General features: G+C 44.8%; 1 protein-coding gene across 1 annotated transcript in view; it reads left to right on the forward strand.

Moving 5' to 3' along the window:
- The window catches only part of DTHD1 (death domain containing 1), a 33,757-nt gene extending 12,435 nt beyond the window's left edge, over window positions 1–21,322 (forward strand). Inside the window, exons 4-10 of the mRNA XM_087724799.1 lie at window positions 1,560–1,739; window positions 7,019–7,263; window positions 9,310–9,474; window positions 10,506–10,795; window positions 15,864–16,105; window positions 17,754–17,811; window positions 20,944–21,322. Of these exons, the coding sequence (XP_087580925.1) occupies window positions 1,560–1,739; window positions 7,019–7,263; window positions 9,310–9,474; window positions 10,506–10,795; window positions 15,864–16,105; window positions 17,754–17,811; window positions 20,944–21,248 (1,485 nt within the window). The 3' untranslated portion in view covers window positions 21,249–21,322. The remainder of the gene's footprint in view (window positions 1–1,559; window positions 1,740–7,018; window positions 7,264–9,309; window positions 9,475–10,505; window positions 10,796–15,863; window positions 16,106–17,753; window positions 17,812–20,943) is intronic.
- The last annotated feature ends 811 nt before the right edge of the window (window positions 21,323–22,133 follow it).

Raw genomic sequence — 22,133 nt, forward strand, 5'->3', positions numbered from 1 at the left:
GAGTAGAGTAGAGTAGAGTAGAGTAGAGTAGAGTAGAGTAGAGTAGAGTAGAGTAGAGTAGAGTAGAGTAGAGTAGAGCAGTGTTTCTCAACCTTGGCAACTTGAAGATGTCCGGACTTCAACTCCCAGAATTCCCCAGCCAGCATTCGCTGGCTGGGGGATTCTGGGAGTTGAAGTCCGGACATCTTCAAGTTGCCAAGGTTGAGAAACACTGGAGTAGAGTATGGTATGGTATGGTAGGGTAGGGTAGGGTAGGGTAGGGTAGAGTAGAGTAGAGTAGAGTGTGTAGAGTAGAGTAGAGTAGAGTAGAGTAGAGTAGAGTAGAGTAGAGTAGAGTAGAGTAGAGTAGAATAGAATAGAATAGAATAGAATAGAATAGAACAGAACAGAACAGAACAGAATAGAATTCCTTATTGGCCAAGTGTGATTGGACACACAAGGAATTTGTGTTTGGTGCAGATGCTCTCACAGTACATAAGGAGAATAAAATACATTCATCACGAATAAAAAGGTGCAACATTTAGTGATAGTCAAAGCTCCCAGTAAGATGTATTAGGAGACGAATAAAAACAATATAAATTGAAAGATACAAGCAACATGGTTATAGCAATGAGTTAGAAGACAGATACTAGTAAGGAAGAGAAGAATAATAGTAATACAGTCTTAGTAAATTATTTCACAGTGTTGTGGGAATTAGTTGTTAAGCAGAGTGATGGCATTCAGGAGAAAACTGTCCTTGTGTCTAGTTGTTCTGGTGTGCAGTGCTCTTATAGTGTCATTTTGAGGGTAGGAGTTGAAACAAATTATGTCCAGGATATGAGGGGTCTGTAGATATTTTCACAGCCCGCTTTTTGACTCATGCAGTATATAGGCCCTCAATGGAAGGCAGGTTGGTAGCAATTGTTTTTCCTGCAGTTTTGATTCTCCTCCGAAGTCTCTGTCTGTCTTGTTGGGTTGCAAAACCAAACCAGACAGTTATGGAGGTGCAAATGACAGACTCAACCATCCCTCTGCAGAACAGAATCAGCAGCTCCGTGGGCAGTTAGAGCTGGCGCATAAAAAACATTAAACTGTGTTTGATGACATTTTTGATGTTAGGTGTCCATTTTAAGTCTTGAGACAGGATAGAATTTAGAAACTTGAAGGACTCCACTGTTGATACTGTGTCATTCTTAAATATTAATATTAAGCTCTATTAATAAAACTTTAAATAATTAGACTCTATTGATAAAGTGTTAAACTCTATTCTTAATAGCAATAGCAATAACAGTTAGACTTATATACCGCTTCATAGGGCTTTCAGCCCTCTCTAAGCGGTTTACAGAGTCAGCATATCGCCCCCACAGTCTGGCTCCTCATTTCACCCACCTCGGAAGGATGGAAGGCTGAGTCAACCTTGAGCCGGTGAGATTAGAACCGCTGAACTGCAGATAACAGTCAGCTGAAGTGGCCTGCAGTGCTGCACCCTAACCACTGCGCCACCTCGGCTCTTAAAGCAACATCTTGCTTAAACTGTTGGGCAGAAGAAAGCTCAAATACGGGTTTTTGATTTCACACAGGGGTCAGCCGCCGTGGTGAGGACCTGCCACCTTGGTATCTTCTCGGTGGTTTCATGCTTGAAGAAGGAAACGTGGACCGTTCCAAGAAAAGGACTTTTGCGGAAGCTTAACATGGATCCCAGAGTTTCGTTTTGCTATCCCCCATCGACGTTCAGTTCCCGAGTCACAGTGGACTTAAAGGTAGGCTTGAGAAATAACATGGATTGACTTCTCGGACATGAGCAAGTTTTTCACCAACCAAAGTACATAAACCCATTTGGATGGGAAGAGATCTAGAATAAATTTTTCATAGCTCATGATTTATGCCGAGGATGACTTTCTTCACGGAAGGGAAAAAATATCCAGCCTTTTGTAAATTGAATGATCTACTTTAAGGCCTTTAGTAATATTGTCCTTTAATATCAGATCTCTATGCAATCTTCCCTTCTTTCCTTCTTTCCTTTCTTCCTTTCTCTTCCTTACCTTTTTTTTTTAATTAATAGCAATAGCAGTTAGACTTATATACCGCTTCATAGGGCTTTCAGCCCTCTCTAAGCGGTTTACAGAGAGTCAGCATATTGCCCCCAACAATCCGGGTCCTCATTTTACCCACCTCGGAAGGATGGAAGGCTGAGTCAACCCTGAGCCGGTGAGATTTGAACCGCTGAACTGCTGATCTAGCAGTAGCCTGCAGTGCTGCATTTAACCACTGTGCCACCTCGGCTCTTACCTTCCTTTCTTCCTTTCCTTCCTTCATATCATTCTCCCTCCCTCTCTTCCTTCCTTTTTTCCCTTTCTGTTCCTTCCTTCCTTCATCTCATTCTCCCTTCCTTTTTCCCTCTTTCCTTCCTATTTCCCTTTCCTTCTTTCACCTCATTCTCTCTTCGTCCCTCCCTTCTTTTCCTTCCTTCCTTTTTTCCTTTCCCTTCCTTCCCTTCCTTTATTTCCTTCCTTAATCTCATTCTCATTGACCTGGCTGTTCCAGCAGGCCTGGGGCTGTTGAATCGTCCAGCCCCACCCTCAGTTGTGAATGTTGTGTTTTTTTAATGTTGTCTTGTTTTTGTATGTCCCTCCCTCCCCCTTTTTTTATTGTAAGCCTCCCTGAGTCTCTTTGAGAGTGGGCGGCATACAAATTAAATCAATCAATCAATCAATCAATCAATCAATCAATCAATCAATTCTCCTATCTTCCTTCCTTTCCTTCCTTCCTTTCCATCTCATTCTCCCTTCCTTCCTTCTTTATTTCTTTTTTTCCCTTTCCTTCCTTTCCTTCCATCTCATTCTCCCTTCCTTCCTCCCTCCCTTCATCTCATTCTCCCTTCCTTCTTTCCTTCCTTCGTTCCAACCTTCACAGCCATCCATTGCAACTGGGAAAACCACAGCCTTGACTATACGCCTTTTTGTTGGCAAGGGGATGTCTCTGCTTTTTAGTCTGCTGTCTAGATTTGCCATCGCTTTCCTCCCCAGGAGCAAGCGTCTTTTAATCTCTTGGCTGCCGTCCCCCATCTGCGGTGATCTTGGAGCCCAGGAAGATAAAATCTGTCAGTACCTCCATTTCTTCCCCATCTATTTACCAGGAATTGAGTGGGCTGGATACCGTGATTTTAGCTTTCTTAATGTTGGGGTATTGATTATTATTTTTGGACTGTTAAGTATTTTTTTTAAAAAATAATTTCATGCATAATTCTATCGGTTTTGAGACAGCCTTTTTTTCCTACTATCTAGATTTAAGTTTTACCTTCATTTGCTCAAACTTTTCTATTTTGCCTGGAAACATTGTTCAATGTACAACGGTCTTTTTCAAATTTATGCAGAAGGCAGATTTAATGAAGATCCCTATGGAAACATCTCTGCCTTACCTAATGAGGGAAATTGAATCAATGTTTCATGCCCTTCTTCATTATCCTTGGCATTCATCTTGGTGCAAGGATTGAATTAGGCTTCTGTTAACCAACTACCACGCAAATTAAGTAGAAAACCTTTTCTCTTCCTTTCGGAGATAAGTCAGTGGTGGGTCAGAGGAGCGTTCCAGAATTCTGCTCCATCCCTATTGCAATTAGCTTTGTTCTTTAGATCAGTGTTTCTCAACCTTGGCGACTTTAAGTCCTGTGGACTTCAACTCCCAGAATTCCCCCAGCCAGCTATGCTGGCTGGGGGATTCTGGGAGTTGAAGTCCATAGGACTTAAAGTCACCAAGGTTGAGAAACACTGCTTTAGATAAATGTGGGAAGATTTAACTTTTATTATTTTGGCGTATTGGTGCGAGATGTGCTGCGTGTGATAGAACATAAAACACAGAATAACAGAGATGGAAGTTCTCCTTGGAGATCATCTATTCCAACCCCCTGCTCATGCAGAAAAGTCTTTACTATTTCAGACAAATGGCTATCCAGTCCCGTGATGGGGCATCCACAACTTCTGAAGGCAAGCCATTCCACGGGTGGATTGTGTTGTGACCTGCCAGCGGTGGCAGACTGGACAGTGAGGTGGTTGGGGAGGAACATGGGCCAGTCCTGGAGTCTGGGGAAGGCTCTGATGAGGGCTCTGCCTCGGAGGCAGAGAGAGGGTCAAGGCCATCTGACAATTATCAGCTGCCTTCGGAGTCAGAGATCAGTGGGGCAGATGAACAGCTGGAGCCTGTTCCCAGTGTGCACATGAGCAGAGCTGTCAGGAGAAGGGAAGAGCTAAGGGACAACGGCCGACTCGGGAGTAAAGGCACAGATGAACAGTGAATGGCCCCTCCCATAGGGAATAAAGAGGAGTGAAAGGGGAGTGGAGTTCGCAGGAGACAATTTGTTTGCTTAATTAGTGTGAAGATTTATCTGTGAGACTTCCTTGCCAAGTATTTTCTTGTATACTGTGTTTGTGTTTGGAAGATATCAGCCTGGCAGCTCTCCAAGGCTGATAAGGTCTGTGGTTGTAAATTCACCCTTGAAAGACTATTTGCCGGGACTTTGCTGGATGTGAAAGAGAGGCATTCACGTTAGCTTAATATAAAAAAGGGTTTTGTCGGGACAAGGAGTCTGCTTCGTGATTTTGGGAAGCCTAGGTCAGAACAGATTGTTCTCACCATTAGGGAAATGTTTCCTTAGTTCTAAGTTGCTTCTCTCCTTGATTAGTTTCCATCCATTGGTTCTTGTAAAACTCCTTCGTCATTCCAGTGATCCCTGAGCTTATAAGAACGAACATTCAAAACTACTGTTGGAAGAAATTTCCCTCTGGTTCAGTTCCAAGCTGGGAGAAAGAAGCTGAAAACAACATGGAGGCTGATTGGGAAGATGGTTTATAGATGAAGCAGAACGAACCAACCACTCGTGATTTGGGCAGCTCTCAAAATGGAGTTGAGAGTGGGAAGGGGGGGGGTATATCTTCTCTGGGCTTTGTATTTGAGCGTCCTGTTCCTGTGCAAGAATATGTCCTTTAATAGCCAATAACCCAGTGTTGTCCGGATATTTATTTATAGGTGGAAAATGTCTGTAATTTCTAATGTTGGATTTTCCCCCTTACCAGAGGGAGCCCCCTTGTGGAGTACTGTAAAGCCATTACCATGGCAACTCCACTTTACGGCAGTACAGTAGAAGCCATTTTAAGGCACAACAGGCTGTTTCTTACCAGAACACACAGCCTCCTGTGGCGTATTGGTGTCTTACCTCCACAGTATTTTTTTCCAGAGAGTAAGTCATCTGTGTACCAAGTTTGGTTGAAATTGTTCAAGGTGTTCTAGAGTGATGCTGGAACAGACACACCAACACACACACACACACAAACACACACATGCATGCATGCATGTGTGTGTAGATAGATAGATAGATAGATAGATAGATAGATAGATAGATAGATAGATAGATAGATAGATAGATAGATAGATAGATATGGATGGATGGATGATGGATGATGGATGATGGATGATGGATGATGGATGATGGATGATGGATGATGGATGATGGATGATGGATGATGGATGATGGATGATAGATGATGGATGGATGGATGGACAGAGAGATAAAGAGATAGAGATAGATAGATGATAGATAGATAGATAGATAGATAGATAGATAGATAGATAGATAGATAGATAGATAGATAGATAGATGATATAGATATGGATGGATGGATGGATGGATGGATAGATAGATAGATAGATAGATAGATAGATAGATAGATAGATAGATAGATGGATGATGGATGATGGATGATGGATGATGGATGATGGATGATGGATGATGGATGATGGATGATGGATGATGGATGGATGGATGGATGGATGGATGGATGGATAGAGATAAAGAGATAGAGATAGATAGATAGATAGATAGATAGATAGATAGATAGATAGATGATAGATAGATAGATAGATAGATAGATAGATAGATAGATAGATAGATAGATAGATAGATAGATAGATAGGCTGTTGTCAGAATCCTATGGGGTCATATAGGGGTTATGTAGGGGTCATAGATGGCTCTATAGGCAAAAAAGGAAATACAAATCCTAGCTGCTTGTCTAAGGTAATTTGGTTGAAGTTTGGTCTGCTCTGGGGTGATGCAATGAAGGGGATCGTGTTCTGAAAGGGGCAATTCCTACTGTGGCTTAATGGCTTTGCCCTGTGTTGGATCTTGGGTGAGGGGCTGCTTCTAATCCTACCCTTCTGCCTTCGTTCAGACTTTGCTGCAGGGAGTTTCAAAGTATCCTCTCTTGAATGGATTAACAAATCTGCATTCCCAAAAGGTGCCTCCTCGGTTTCTGCTTGGGGGAGCCGGGAGACTGGGGCTGCTTCCTGCCTCTAAAACAAACCGTGTTTCCCCATTTCTCACCTAGGGAAATATAATATTCTGCCTTTTTGTAATATTCCTCAAAATATTTCATTCTTCTAGGAGAAGAATATCTTGAATAAGAGATGATAACGATAGCCATGCCCATAATAAGTATAATCTTTATTGTCATTGTACATAAATACAACGAAATTATAATATTAATAATAATATTGAGGGACCGCCTGCTGCCAATTACCTCCCAAAGACCCGTCAGATCTCACAGGGTCGGCCTCCTCCGGGTTCCGTCCACCAGCCAATGCCATCTGGCTACGACCCGGGGGAGGGCCTTCTCTGTAGCAGCTCCGGCCCTTTGGAATGAACTCCCTGCGGAGATCCGGACCCTCACCTCTTTCCAGGCCTTCCGGAAAGCCGTCAAAACCTGGCTGTGCCGGCAGGCCTGGGGTTGATGAGTTCCCCTCCCCTCTCGACTGGTATGGCTGTGTGATTTTCGTGTATTTTAATTATGTGTACTGTTGTTTATGTTCCCTTTCCCCTCTGAGTTGTTCGCCGCCCTGAGTCCCTCCTGGAGAAGGGTGGCATACAAATAAACCGAATACAATACAATACAATACAATACAATACAATACAATACAATACAATACAATACAATACAATACAATACAATACAATACAATACAATACAATAATAATATTAATTCTATGCAGGTGCAGCCCATTGATCAATCCACGCTTTCAATGCTGAAGACACAACGTGATGAATATCATTCAGTCATGTCAACCAGCTCTCTGGTCCACCTGGAATATTCTTCATCTCTGCCCTTCAACAGAGCTATCACTGTGGTTCTACCTTGCCCTCCGAATCAAGACAAAAGAAGAGAGGGCATTGAGACCGAGGCTGGGAGAGCAACGAGTGCTTCAATCCCCAGAGTTGCGAGCACTCATACTTTCCGGTGAGGAATAAGAAGGAACTCGTTCTTGAAAATGTCTCAGGTGGAGCCAGAATCCATAAACGATTTGACGTTGTCATCTTCTTCAGCTCTTCAAATTTAATTATTGGGAGAAGGCAACCTTTCCAACATCTCAAGATGTTGAGAAAACAGAACATGCGCTGAAGCAGTGTTAAGAAAACATTGTTCTAAACCAGGGGTGGGTTCCGGCTTGTGTTACTGCTGGTTCACTCAGGGGCGCGCTGCGGGCGCGAGCACGCAGCAGTTCAAAAATTGCTTCTTCGCATGTGCAGAAGCAAAAAAACAAGATGGCGGCACCTATGCCACCGCCGATAGAACTGGTCTTGGGGGGTGTCCGGCCGAGTTACTACCTATTTGGCTGAACCATTCCGAACCAGTAGCAACTCACCTCTGTTTTAAACTAGGGAAACAAAACTTTGTAGAATATAGCAATAGCAATAGCAATAGCAGTAGACTTATATACCGCTTCATAGGCCTTTCAGGCCTCTCTAAGCGGTTTACAGAGAGTCAGCATATTGCCCCCAACAATCTGGGTCCTCATTTTACCCACCTCGGAAGGATGGAAGGCTGAGTCAACCCTGAGCCGGTGAGATTTGAACCGCTGACCTGCTGATCTAGCAGTAGCCTGCAGTGCTGCATTTAACCACTGCGCCACCTTGGGAGTTAAGGAGATGGATGAGTTGTTTATGGATTGGCTCTTAGTAGGTAGTAGCACCAGAGGTGAGTTTCACATAAGTTTACCAAGCCACACCCACAGAACCGGTAGTAAAAAAAAATGAATTTCACCACTGAGGATAACCGTAGGTTATGCTGGTTAATGTTCCTGCGATCCATAAATTTTGCTGGCTAATGATCATGGTGGGATTCAGCCAGTTCGCACCACTTCAGGAGAACCGGTTGTTAACTTTCTAAGCAGTTTGGTGAACCGACTGTTGGAAGGAATCACTAGGGCAGAGAACCAGTTGTTAAATTATTTGAATCCCACCACTGCATATGGAGAGAAAAAAAAGATGAAGAAAACTGATTTAAACATCCATATATTGACCTACGAGCTGTTAGGCATGGCCAACTTGAACAATAGCAACTTAAGTTCATTAAAATTCAATCAGGACTCCTTAGCAATACTTCTGAGGGAGATGGAGGGTTGCCTTTGTATAATTTTAATGAAGAATAGTAGAAACCTTTCAAATGACCCCCCCCCCCCCAAGTAATCTGGCTTTATCTATAATGAAAATTTAATTAAAAATATACGAAAACAGCTTTCACATCCCGTAATCCCCAGCTGATTTTCCTCTTTAGTCTTTCTGGCTGGGACATTTTGAATGTTGAAAACTGGGGCCATGGAAGAAATATGCATTTGTTGCAGTTAAAGACATATTGATTGGTAAGGCTAGGAGGATCGACTTCGAAAGAAAAGTGGGTTGGGGATCACAGAACCCAGAGAGTCACGAAGACGAGGAAAGCGGAAAACACAGAGAAGTATGGAGGTGTTGGAAGACACGTCCATCTGGGTTCAGTTCCAAGTGGGGAAAAAGACACTGGAATCATGGAAATTGCTTGGAAAGAAGGTTTAATGGTGGACGGCATCACATAATTTGAGGTCTTGAGGGGGAAAGGGAAGGGATGCTGAGAGTGCCCGGGTTTCATGCCCTCTCTGGGCTTTTGAATTTGAGCTTGCATCCTGATTGGTTGTCAGACTGCCATGGGGCCGTGCAGGGATAACTCTGTAGGCTGTCCTGAATCCCAAGCTTGGCTGACTCTTGCTGGGTGAGGATGTAATGAAAAGGCTTTGGGATTCCTATTACGGCTCTTCCTGAAGGAAGTAGAGCTTTGTTTTGTAGAGTAGGCTGGCTCAGGCCTTAAGGGCCCGTTGACAAAGGTGAGGGGGGAATGAGTTTCTGTCTCCCTTTTAGGGGAAATATTCTGTCCTTTTAAGATTTTCTAAAATATCTCCTTGGTCTAGGAGAGGGGTGGGTGCTAACTTCCTACAGAGATATATTCTTTACCCTACCTTTGTGATTTTTCCAGAGGTCTCAGTGCCTCCCCAAGAAAACACAGGGACAACCTGAAGGAACCACTGAAGGTCCTAGGCTACAGAAACAGCGAAGAAGAATGGATCCTGCTGGATGACGTCACCGTGCGAAATGCAAGGAACGGGCTTGTGTCATTTGACTTAGAGGAACCCTTAGAGAGGTGAGATGGACCTCGTCAAATGTGTAGATCAGGGGTGTCAAACTCAATTTCATTGAGGGACGCATCAGGGTTGTGTTTGACCACAGAGGGGTGGGGTGGGCATGGCCAGCTTGATGTCACTCGTGTCAAGGAGGGAGCCTGTGGTGGCCCAAGCACTCAGCCAGCAAAAATGGACTCCCGAGGAGAACTGACTTTTCCGTCACGTTGTTTGGTGAAAAACTTTCATCTAAGAAACTACGTGATAACCAGCACTAAATGACAATGATACAAAGGTAATCAAATCCAAGTCAGTTCTAACCAAGTTAACACCATCACCCACATATATATAACAAAAAGGCAACAGTAAAAATATTGGGTTTCTGCCTGGATGGTCTCTTGTGACGAGCTGAAGGACAGAGAATGGAAGCAGTAAGCTCCCTCCCATATTTGGGCAGCCAAGACCTGGCTGTTCCGGCAGGCCTGGGGCTGTTGATTAATTTCCAGCCCCACTTAATTGAATGGATGGTGTATCGGTTTTTAATATTGTATCTTTTCTTAATCTTTTAAATGCTTTTATTTTTTGCTGTGAGCCGCCCAGAGTCCCTATGGGAGTGGGCGGCATACAAATTTTATTAAAGTTGAAAAGTTGAAAACCTGCCAGTTTTTCACTTATTTCTGCCCTCCTAGCCCCCGGGAGCACTCTGAAAGCCTCCTAAAAGCTATGCACAGCCATTTTGGTGAGGGGGCGGGGTTTCGGGAGGCAAAAAATGCTATATTCAGTGTATAAGATGCACCCATATTTTCAGCCCCTTTTTTGAGGGGAAAAGGTGCGTCTTATACTCTGAAAAATACGGTGATATTACTGCCGCCAAGATTACTTTATGCCCCAAACATAGCAAAATATTTTTTCCAAGTCTTCGTTCATTAAACCCAAAAGAAAAGTTTCTGGTTTTATCTTTTTATTCACTTTTGAGAATCTTCTGCATGAAGATGTGAATCCTGCTGCCATATTTGCTTTGCTTGGTCACATCCTAGTCTTCATCTCTACACAGATTTATCGTCGTTCGCTTATCTTCTGCGATGGACAATGAACATCTGGTTCAGTTTATTCAGACTCTGGAACACGCCATCCACAACATCATGGTGAAGGTGGTACTGTATCAGAATAAAGAGGATCCTTACAAGATCATCGTCTTACTGGTTCCGTTTAAAGAATTAAGCATGGAGCTGCAATCTCTACATAAGGAAGGATATTGCGCCCCTCCAGAACCTTCCAAGCCATTTAAAATGAGAGAAGGCGATCAGGTTTACTTCAAATTCAGCGGAAACATTTTTGCCTCAGGTAAATCAGTTTCAATAATCCACAATTCCATTCCGCATATCGTTGCAGGCGGTTGATTGCTTGGACTTTCAGAGATTTTTTGGGGGGAAAAAACCACTTTTGCTTTCATAACAATGGTATTTTGTGTGTGAGCAACTTCTTCGCTTGTTTCTTATATAATAAGCACTCCGTTGTTTTGCGAATTCAACAGGTTTACGAAGTTTAGGATTGACGGGTCCTGATACTTATAGGATCTTCACCAGTTCTAGCACTAAAGTCCCGTTCAGATATGGAATTTGCTGGCAGGAACGAATCCCCACGGGATTCCCCTCAAAATATGAATGTTAGATAATTCTGCGCTTCCTAAATATGAGGCGTTTATTTGAAAAATGAGTAAAGCATTTACTTTAGCCTTCCACTTTCTTGTTGTTTACCATTTCGCTGCTGAGGCTTCAGAATAAACATTTATTTATTTATTTATTTATTTATTTATTTATTTATTTATTTATTTAGTTAGTTAGTTAGTTAGTTAGTTAGTTAGTCAGTCAATCACTTGAGAGACCGCCTGCTGCCAATTACCTCCCAAAGACCCATTAGATCACACAGGGTCGGCCTCCTCCGGGTTCCGTCTACCAGCCAATGCCACCTGACTACTACCCGGAGGAGGGCCTTCTCTGTGGCAGCTCCGGCCCTCTGGAACGAACTCCCCGGAGGGATTCGGACCCTCACCTCTCTCCAGGCCTTCCGAAAAGCCGTTAAAACCTGGCTTTGCCGGCAGGCCTGGGGTTGATGAGTTCCCCTCCCCACTCGACTTGTGTGGTTATGTGATTCTTGGCTATTTTAACTTCTTGTACTGTGTTCTATGTTTCCCTTTCCCCTTTGAATTGTTCGCCACCCTGAGTCCCTCCCGGAGAAGGGCGGCATACAAATAAAATAAATCTAAATCTAAATCTAAATGTACGAGATAACAGGTATAAGTATAAACATGGACATGAACCCAGAAAATGGGTACGGATAAATGGGGACAGTAGGAGAGGGACGGTAGGCACATTGGTGCACTTATGTACATCCTTTTTATGGACCTCTTAGAAATGGGGTGAGGTCCACGGTGGACAGTTTGAGGTTGAAGCCATGGGACTTTGAGGATGTAACAAGGGAGTCAGGTAGAGCATTCCCGGCGTTGACCAGTCCGTTGCTGAAGTCGTATTTCCTGCAATCGAGTTTGGAGCGGTTGACCTTGAGTTTGTATCTATTGTTTTCCCATGTATTATTGAGGTTGAAGCTGAAGAAGTCGTTGACAGGTAAGATGTTGTAGCAGATAATTTTGTGTACTACGCTTAGGTCAGTCTGTAGGCAGCGTAGTTGCGGGTTGTCCAAGCCCAAAACATGATAAACACACACAAAAAAACCATACATAAAGACATTCTGCGGGTTGTGATTTAAATCTCTTAGGGTCAGTCCCAAAAATTTCCACAGTTCCGAAAAAAATGGAGAAAGTCCACTTTCAGTGAACCCAAGAATCTTGAATAAGAGGCCATTAAGAGAACCCCTTCTCCCTTACCCCCTTCCATATCTTTGTTCTATATTTTGATTATTTCTAATTAGATTTATAACCCTCTTTTTTTGGTCACCTGAAAGGGAGGGAGAAGACAAAGAAGGCAGGCGACAATGAGAAAGAACAAAGGCAAATCGAATCCATGCACATCACAATCGACACACAGGGAGAACACAGCCCAGTCATTGCAAACACAATGTGTAATCAGCTTGTAACAAAACACCAGCTCTACCCATCTATCTGATGGGTGAACGGGGCTAGTGCCATATAAAACCGCATTCATCAGAAAATGAAATCTTTTTTTAGAGAGAGATGCCTAACCAGTCCCTTCCTCACAGCCTGGCTGCATTATTTTCGGCTTATCTGCTTTCGCCACATGTCTAAAGATGATGTTTGAATAAATCTCTTTCTCCTGCTTTATTTTTTTTTTAAAGAGGGGATGGTGTCCGATGGATTGACAAGACACCGTTCTTAACCTGTTCTGACCCAGCTTTAGAAAAAGCAAGAAACAGACTCCTTGTCACACACACACAAAAAAACACTCTTTATTTACCTCTTGTGAATTAATGGCATTCACCCACCAAAAAGTATAGGCAATAGTCCTTCAAAGAGTTAACTGCAGTAACGGACCTCATAAGTTCTTTGCGATAATTGCAAGGCCACCGAAAGGTTGCAAATTAAGTTCTGGCAAGCACGAAACACAATGAGGAAAATCTTCAGAAATACGAACTGTTGTCTCCTACGACCACCACTCATCTTTCCTTCTATTTATTGCCCAGCCAGGAAGGGGCCATTCACTAGACACGTGTACTTTGCTTCCCGAGTCAACTCCTTGTCCTCCACTGTTCCCCTCTCCTAACAACTCTGTGCATACGTGCATCTGGAACAGGCCCCAGCTGTTCTTCCTCCTCACTCATCTCAGCCTCCAAAGGTAGCTGCCTCTTCCAGTGGCTGGGAAATATTGGACAGACCCGGCTCTATCTCTGGGTTCGACACAGGGCATCCATCAGAGCCTTCCCCAGGCTCCAGAACTGGCCCAAGTTCTTCCCCAACCTCCTCATTGTCCGAGTCTGCTGTCAGTTCCACTGGCAGCTGGTGAGCCACAACATAGCCCAACAGCTGGATTCCAAAAAAAAGGAGGTAACCTTGATGCCAGTTTGAAAATCTTTGTCCACTGAAAATCATTGAGTCATTTACACCTTCAGGTTTTACCTAGATAGCAGGTGTACGCACTGCAACTAAGATCACAGGGATGAGGCAAAAAAATATTTGAAGCTTTTTTTCAGTCCTAATGAGGTGCTAATGAGTGAAACAATCTTCCATACTTTAGTGTCATTTTGAGGGTAGGAGTTGAAACAATTTATGTCCAGGATGTGAGGGGTCTGTAGATATTTTCACAGCCTTCTTTTTGACTCATGCAGTGTACAGGTCCTCGATAGAAGGCGGGTTGGTAGTAGGTTGTGTTTTCTGCAAATCTAATTATCCGTTGAAGGCTGTGTCTGTCTTGTTTGGTTGCAGAGCCAAACCAGGCAGTTAGGGAGGTGCAGATGACGGACTCAATCATTCCTCTGTAGAACCGTGTCAGCAGCTCCTTGTGTAATTAGCAATTAGAACAGAAGAGAATAGAATTATGGAGTAGGAAGAGACCTTGCAAGTCATCTAGTCCAACCACTGCTATCATTTCAGACAGATGTCTGTCTAAACTCTTCTTAAACACCTCCAATGAGGGAGCACCCAGAACTTCTGAAGGCAAACAATTCCACGGATTCATTGTTCTCACTGCCAGGAAATTTCTCCTTAGTTCTAGATTAGATCTCTCCAGGGGTGGGCTTCAGAAATGTTAGCAAGGGGTTCTGTGCCTAGTTGCTGGGTGGGCGTGGCCTAGTTGGCCTCCTGCACCATGGCATTTATCCTCCCCAGGCTCCGGAGGTTTTCTTCGAGCCTCCGGGAGGGCGAAAATTGCTTCCCCCGGCTCTGAAGGCCCTCTGGGGGCCAGAAATGAGCTCATTTCTAGCCTTCCTGAACTTCTGGTAGGGCTGTTTTTCATCCTCCCCGATTTTCCCTGTGCACCTTGTTCTTACCTGCATCCAAAACAGGCCAAATCTTCAGAAATCTGAACTGTTTTCTCCTACAATCACCACTCCCCTTTCCTTCTATTTATTCCCCAGCTGGGGAGGGGCTATTCAGCATCCAGAGGAGAGGCAGGATGAGCAGGGCCAGCCAGGAGTGGGGTTTGGGGGTTCTCCGAACTATGCAGAATCTTAGCTAGAGGTTCTCTTGAACCCCTGCGAACCCCCAGCAGCCCACCCCTGGGGATCTCTCCTGTATTACCTGCTAAAAATAAGATACCCCCCTCCCCAACAGCCCAGGCTGAAAATTGTGGTTTGGGGCTTTAGAACAAGAGTTTGTTCCCAATTAACTGTAGCAGTGTAGTGCTTTAATTACAGAGGTAATGAAATTCAGCCATACTCCAGGGAGCTTCATGTATCATCACTCATAATTCATTGTTTACTCAAGGAACGAGCATTGATGTTACACTGAAAACAAACCTGTTTTAGGAAAAGAGTGGTAAATAATAGGGATGTTCCCGTTGAATCAAAGACTGTGTGGATCCAGGATCCAGGTCAAAGCTGGCTTTCAAATCATGTATTTAAATTATGGTATCTTTCCAAATTAAGGTAAATCAATCAGAACAGAGCAGGAAGGGACCTTGGAGGTCTTCTAATCCAGCCCCCTGCTCAAGCTCTTATCTGAGATGGTATAGGCCAGGGATCTGCAACCTTAAACACTCAAAGAGCCACAAAGGTCCTAACCAGAAGCCCCACATTCATTTCTGGAGCCGACCGGAAGTCCAGTTCCCCCACCATAGAGTCTCCTCCTAGCATGGCATCCTTCTTCCTCTACCTGTCCTAACCAAAGCCCCTATCAATTGTAGAGCCGACCAGCGACAGGGAGCCACAGCAGAGGGATGAAAGAGCCACATGCGGCTCCAGAGCCGCAGATTGCTGGCCCCTGGTATAGGTTCTCCTGCTTGAGCAGGGGGGTGGAGTAGAAGACCTCCAAGGTCCCTTCCAGCTCTATTCTATTCAAGCAAAAGACCCTGTACCATTTCAGATAAGTGGCTGTTGTCCAATCTCTTCTGAAAAAACGTCCAGTGATGGAGCACCCACAACTTCTGGAGGCAAGCTGTTCCACTGGTTAATTGTCCTCACTGTTGGGAAGTTTCTCCTTAATTCCAGGTGTCTGAATTTAGTCGATCCTGTTTGGATTGTCAATTTGATTTGGGGGAATGAGGGAGCAGACCTTTCCTATGAATTCTTTTTTTTTAAAAACCACAACAATTGTTGTTACATTGAGGTGGAAGCAACTGCTTCGATCTCACAATCCAGACTACATCAATCATCTGTTTTGGAGATTCCATATAGGAAGGAAGGTTTCTGTGCCAAATTAAATCAACGGGTCAATTAATGCATTTGATATTTCTGGTTGTTTTTTTTTAATTGAGTGGTAACTTAATATGTCGCCCCTGTGCAGATGACGGGAATACCTACGGGAAAAATTACAAGCTCGCTTTTCACGCTCAAAGAAAACCACGGCTTGCTCTTCAGATCAAGGAAGTGGATGAATTTGGTAACTACAGTTCGCCCCATTATAAAGGAACGGCCTTATTTTACAAAGTGACAAAAGACGCTGCCCTCAACAACGTAGAAACTCTTCCACTAGAAGACCATGAACAAGATTCCTTCCTGTGCAAACTGGCTCTGACTTTGCCAAAAGTGAGTTGTTTCCTAACATGGGGATGTTATAATCTCTAGCAATTGTCAACTCATAAAGTTGCCATGGTGAGGAAAGGGAGTGGAGCGCATTCCATGCATATCTTTAGTTAGAGTCGGCTCTCAGATCGCCACAGCAGGCTTGTGATGTGTGCACCTCATTGGTGAATGTTATTTATGACACACACTGAGGGGAAGGAAGGAATGGGACAAAGTTTAGCCATAATTCAAACGAAGTTTAGATCTGACTGTAAAGCAGTATTGCCGAAATGCTGCTCCTAATAAATGATTGGGTTTCTTTTGAAACTTGGCTCGAGGCTCATGAATTAATTAGGGCATCTTTCAGAAATCTGACAGAAAGATGCTCTAATACCTGGATGGTGAACCTATGGCATGTCTGCCACAGGTGGCATGGGGAAGGCACCCTGCGGACACGCCAGCTTTCACCCCAGCTCAGCTCCATTGCTCACCCACACATGCCTCCTGCTGACCGGCTGAATTTTGAGTCCGTCATACAGGCAGGAGGGCGAGGCGCATGTGATAGACATGTGCACATGGGTGTGGGGCAGCGGGGAACACCTGCATGTGTGGGGGTGAGGGGAGTGCGGGGGTGTGATGCTCCCCCTGTGGCCCATTTTTGGTCCCAGGAGGTTTCAGGGAGGCCTGCTAGGCCAAACAGGCCACGGGGGCGGTTGAATGTGCACGCAGGGGGGAAGGGGACTGTGGGTGGTTGCGTGTGCATGCACAGGGGGCGCGGTGCATGGGAAGGCAGGGAGAGTATGGAAGGTTGCATGTGCATGCACAGGGGGTGCACATTGCATTATGGGTGTGAGCTTACGCAAGCATGCTGTCACGCACATTTGCATGCAACAACAATAAGGTTGACTATCACAGCACTAATAGTGTCTCAAAAGGTTCCTTTGCTCTCCATAAAGGAAGTTCCATTATGTTATCTGTTCTGACCCCCCTTGTCCTACACCAAAGCACGCCGAGACAAAGATACTTCAAGGAATTTATTAACAGATGGGCAGGACCTTGGCAGCAATCCAGCACAGTCCAGGCCTTGGCAGCAATCCAGCCTGCCAAGCTAGCCACTAGAGTTCTCCAACTTTAGTGAATAAGTTGACTCCTGCAAAAGGGCCCTGCGCACAATCATTCCTTTTATAGTCTTGAGAGGAGCCTAATTACCACCAGCTGAGTGCAATTATCTCCTGTAACTGCGCAACTGTTCCTTACGCCTATTGGCTCTTTGGTGCCTGGCATCCAGGAACAATTCCCTTGGTTCCTCCCCACTGCTCCAATGCATGAGGTCTGGATCACACTCCCTTGTCTCCTCCCCACTGGTCCAAGGCTCAGGCGCCTCCTGGTGGCCAACCAGCTTCTCTGCAGCCTGCTCGGAGTCGGAACCCTGTCCAGGGTCCTCCACATCCTCCAGAACTGACTCATAGGGCCCCTCGCTGTCGGAGTCTGGTGGCAGCTCCAACGGCTCCTGCTGGGCCACAACAGATATCTATTGTATTACTACTTCCTCCCGATCTCCCCATCGAAATACACTTTATGTTCCGTTCTCTCTGCAGGGTCTTCTTTGTGGTTTCATTTAATAAACCCCCCATAATATTTATTTTCCTTTTCTTATCTTCCACCTCAACAGAAGGAAAAACTGATCAGCCGCCCGCAAAGCACAAAGAGAATCTCAACAGATACATCAGGTAAGGTTTGATACCCCCCCCCCTCCTCCCACAAATGGCATCGAGCTCAACTCTATACATTTAAGAGCCTCGCAGGTTTAGGGATGTTTTGGGAGTTCCAATAAAATGAGAATATTTGTAGCTCAGGATTGAAATGAAGGGTCTTTAATGCTCTCTGAGCTTGGTTGTTTTCTTGCAGATGTTTCCGTACCCAAACTGGATGACATCATTAGTGCCCTGCTCAGTGGTGGGATTCAAATAATTTAAGAACCGGTTCTCTGCCCTAGTGATTCCTTCCAACAACCAGTTCACCAAACTGCTCAGAAAGTTACCAACCGGTCCTCCTGAACTGGTGCGAACTGGCTGAATCCCACCACTGGCACCGCTGGTGTTACTTACTGTAGTTCCTATGGTGGAATTTTTAATATTATAAGCCGTCCAGGGACTAGGTGACCTACAACTCTGTTAATTTGTTCTGTTCTGCTATGAGGTTTTTTTTTTCCAGATTAATTGAGTTGGAAGGGATCTTGTAGGTCATTTAGTCCAACCCCCCATCCACCCAAGCAGGAGACCCTACACCATTTCTGACAAATGGCAGTCCAGTCTCTTCTTGAAAGCCTCCAGGGATGGAGATCCCACAACTTCTGAAGGCAGCTTCTGTTCCATGGGTTGATTGCTTTGAGGAAACCTTATTTCTAGGTTGATCAATTTCCATCCATTATTCTTTGTCTCGACCCCTTCCTAGCTTGACCCCCTCCTCTCTGTGGCAGCCCCTCAAACATGGGAACGCTGTTCTCCTGTCTCCCCTGGTCCTTCTCTTCACTAGACTAGCCATGCCCAGTTCCTGCAACCATTCAATGTATGTTTTAGCCTCCAGTCCCCTCATCATCTTGGTTGCTCTTCTCTGCACTCTCTCTAGAGTCTCAACCTCTTTTTTATAGTGTGGTGACCAAAATTGGATGCAGTATTCTAGGTGTGGTCTTACTCAGTGGTGGGTTCTGGACAGGGGTGGGTTTCTCGCCCCGTTCCAACCGAACCGGTTGGAACGGGGCCGGCGGCGTCCTCGTGCACGCGCGCGGTGCACGCATGTGTACTAGCGTCTGCGCGACGCTCCAGCTGCTCCTGGAGGATCGCACAGGTGCTGTATGCGTCCTGCGCATACGTAGAAGCGCAGAACTCATCAAAACCGGGTAAGGACCGCGGGCGGGCGGGCGCGCCCTTCGCCGTTCCCGGAAGTTACTTACTTCTGGGTTCGCCAACCAACCGGTTCGCAGGGACCGCCGCAAACCGGTTGAAACCCACCCCTGGTTCCGGATCCCGTCGCAACTGGTACGCTGCGACAGGTTCGGGTGTCCATCTTGGGCATGTGCTCTGCACATGCATGCACACCCATCGCCTTGCAATGCTCCAGCTGCTCAGCGGAGGTCGCGCATGTGCAATGCTCCGGTTGGCTTAAAAACAGATAAGGAACGTGGGTGGGCAGCTGGGCCCACCAAAACACCATTCCGCTATGGTGCCCACTGCTCCCAGCTGCCACCGGTATGCCCATACTGGGGTGTACCAGCTGGAACCCATCATTGGTCTTTCTAAGGCTTTAGAGAGTGGTATTAGAAGCAAAACAAAAAAATGACGCCGCCGATAAAACCTAGAGCCGAGGTGGCGCAGTGGTTAGGGTGCAGTACTGCAGGCCACTTCAGCTGACTGTTATCTGCAGTTCAGCAGTTCTAATCTCACCGGCTCAAGGTTGACTCAGCCTTCCATCCTTCCGAGGTGGGTGAAATGAGGACCCAGACTGTGGGGGCGATATGCTGACTCTGTAAACCGCTTAGAGAGGGCTGAAAGCTCTATGAAGTGGTATATAAGTCTAACTGCTATTGCTATTGCTAACCGGGCCGAACCGGTAGGAACCCACTTCTGACTCAAAACCATACTAGGAAACTAAATAAAACAATATGAATCTTAAAGATACAAACAGTGAAGTTATAATCATAAGTAAGGTGATAGGTAATAAGAAGGATAAGAAGTGCAATACAGTCTTAGTAAATAGCTTGTCAGTGTGGTGGGAATTAGTTGTTTAGCAGATGATAGCATGGGTGGGGAGGGGGGCTTACTGGAAAAAAAACTGGAAAAGAAATGCAATCAAAAGTGTTACATATTTGTATCCTGCAATACCATGCATGTTCATTCAAATGAAATGTGAAGCCGGAAGGGATGTAAATTTTGGGGTGTTCATTTGGAAGGGAAAAAAAGGTTGTTTGGAGTTCATGAGACAAACCAAATGCCAATTAGAGCTAAAAAGCAGTTGTCTTATCAGGAAACATCGTCCAGACGTGCGCCCCTCTATAAATCCTCTTTACAGTTTAGAAATGGTTAGAAGCTACCCAGTCAGTCCATCCAAGCAATAAGATAAAAAGCTTTCCCACGTTCCAGTCTGCAAAGGTTTGATAAGCCCTTATCGCCATTTTAAAAGAGAGAGAAAATAGATCAAATAAAAAGCGAAGTAACTATGTTAGTTAACAAAGATAAGAATATTACAACGTCACATGCACCTGTGTCTTCAGTGCTTTTTATTATTACTACTAGCTGGATACCCGTGTGGTCCGCTACGAAACCATATGATCGGGTTTGATAAATCGACACTTACAGCTTGAAAATCAATGAGTAGTTACAATTGGCCTCTCCTCTCCCCTTCTCTCCCTCAGTCTTGCTCCACAGAGGCCTCTCCTATCTTATCCCCTTCTCTCCCTCAGTCTAACTCCTTAGCATCAGAGCATTTTTCATGTGGGGAGGGGGAGTAGAATGTCTAAACTCCCAGCCTGCAGGCTGGATGAGTCATGCGCTGGCCACGCCCATGCCCAAGTGGCAGTTGGAGCAGAGTTCTTTTCAGGTGGGGAGGGGGAGTAGAACATCTAACTCCTTAGCATCAGAGCGAGTTAATAATAATATAAGAAATACTAATGATCTGATGGTCATTTCGAAAAATCCTTTGTTAACGAGCACCTAGAAGCCAAGAGGAACATACATGCCAAATTTCAAGTTTGTAGGCTTTACGGTTCTGGAGATTTCATGATGATGCGTGAGTGATATTTCGCTTTTATATATATAGATTAATTGCATTCAATTCCATCTCTTTATAAATATTTTGACTAGCAGAAGTCATGTGGGACGACTTGCTGTACTGGTTGTCGGAAGAGCTGTCCGAAGAGAACGCCAACTTCCTTGCCCAATACCTACCTCTCCACCGAAGCACTCTTCAGTTTATTAGACTGAAGTGTCCCGATAACCTCACCGAGCAGATCTACGAGCTTCTGTGCTTCTGGAGACGGAGCCTTCCAAGGTCCGCCGACAAGCTCAAGCTTCTCTGTCGCTACCTCTGCAAAATCAACCGGAATGATTTGGCTCAACATCTCCAGTTCAAGTGGACCAACCAAAATGTCATGAAGAAAATTCATAGGTAAATTAGAAGGGTGTTGTGACTCAGCAGCAGCTTCCTGTGAGTTGCGTCGGGATGCAGGAATAATGAGCAGCTGTTGCTTGTTAGGGTTGAGTTCTGCAACTAAGGCGTGGCACCATCCGTCTTTTATCTGCAGAAGTCGACCTCAACGAGCAACAGCTGCTCATTATTCCTGCATCCCAACGCAACTCACAGCAAGCTTCTGCTGAGTCACAATAGAAGGGAATACACAGAAAGACACCATTGAAGTGAGGAAAAGATCCCTGAAAGGTGTCTTGAAGCAGAGGTGGTATTCAGCAGGTTCTGACCAGTTCTGGAGAACCGGTGGTGGAAATTTTGAGTAGTTCAGAGAACCGGTAAATGCCACCTCTGGCTGGCCCCGCCCCCATCCATTCTCTGCCTCCCGAGTCCCAGCTGATCGGGAAGAAATTGAGATTTTACAGTATCCTTCCCCTGCTATGCCCACCTAGCCACACCCACCAAGTCAAGCCATGCCCACCAAGCCACGCCCATAGAACCAGTAGTAAAACTTTTTGAATCCCACCACTGTATTGAAGGCTCAAAAGAGTGAAGAAGCAGCAGAGATAGAAGAAATACTTAGTTCAAACACAAACAAGACAAGATACAAGGCCCCAAGAGAAGAGCATGGGAGATGTGCCAAGAAATCAATAAGAGTTGAGATACGAAAGCGGGCAAGAGATGAGGAATAAATGCAGAATACTGTTTAACACAATTCTATTAAGAATTAGTATAAGGATAGAAACTAGAAATGGGGAAAATATTACTTTGTTAACTTGGGAACTATTTAATTATCGGTTAGAAAATAGAAGCAGAAGTTAGAAATTTATATATGTAAACAAAGGTGAAGTAATGTGTGTAATTGAATAAT

Source organism: Thamnophis sirtalis, unplaced genomic scaffold, assembly GCF_051295495.1.
Source record: "Thamnophis sirtalis isolate CommonGarterSnake01/CBP01778 unplaced genomic scaffold, rThaSir2_p1.2 scaffold_10, whole genome shotgun sequence".
NCBI lineage: Eukaryota > Metazoa > Chordata > Lepidosauria > Squamata > Natricidae > Thamnophis > Thamnophis sirtalis.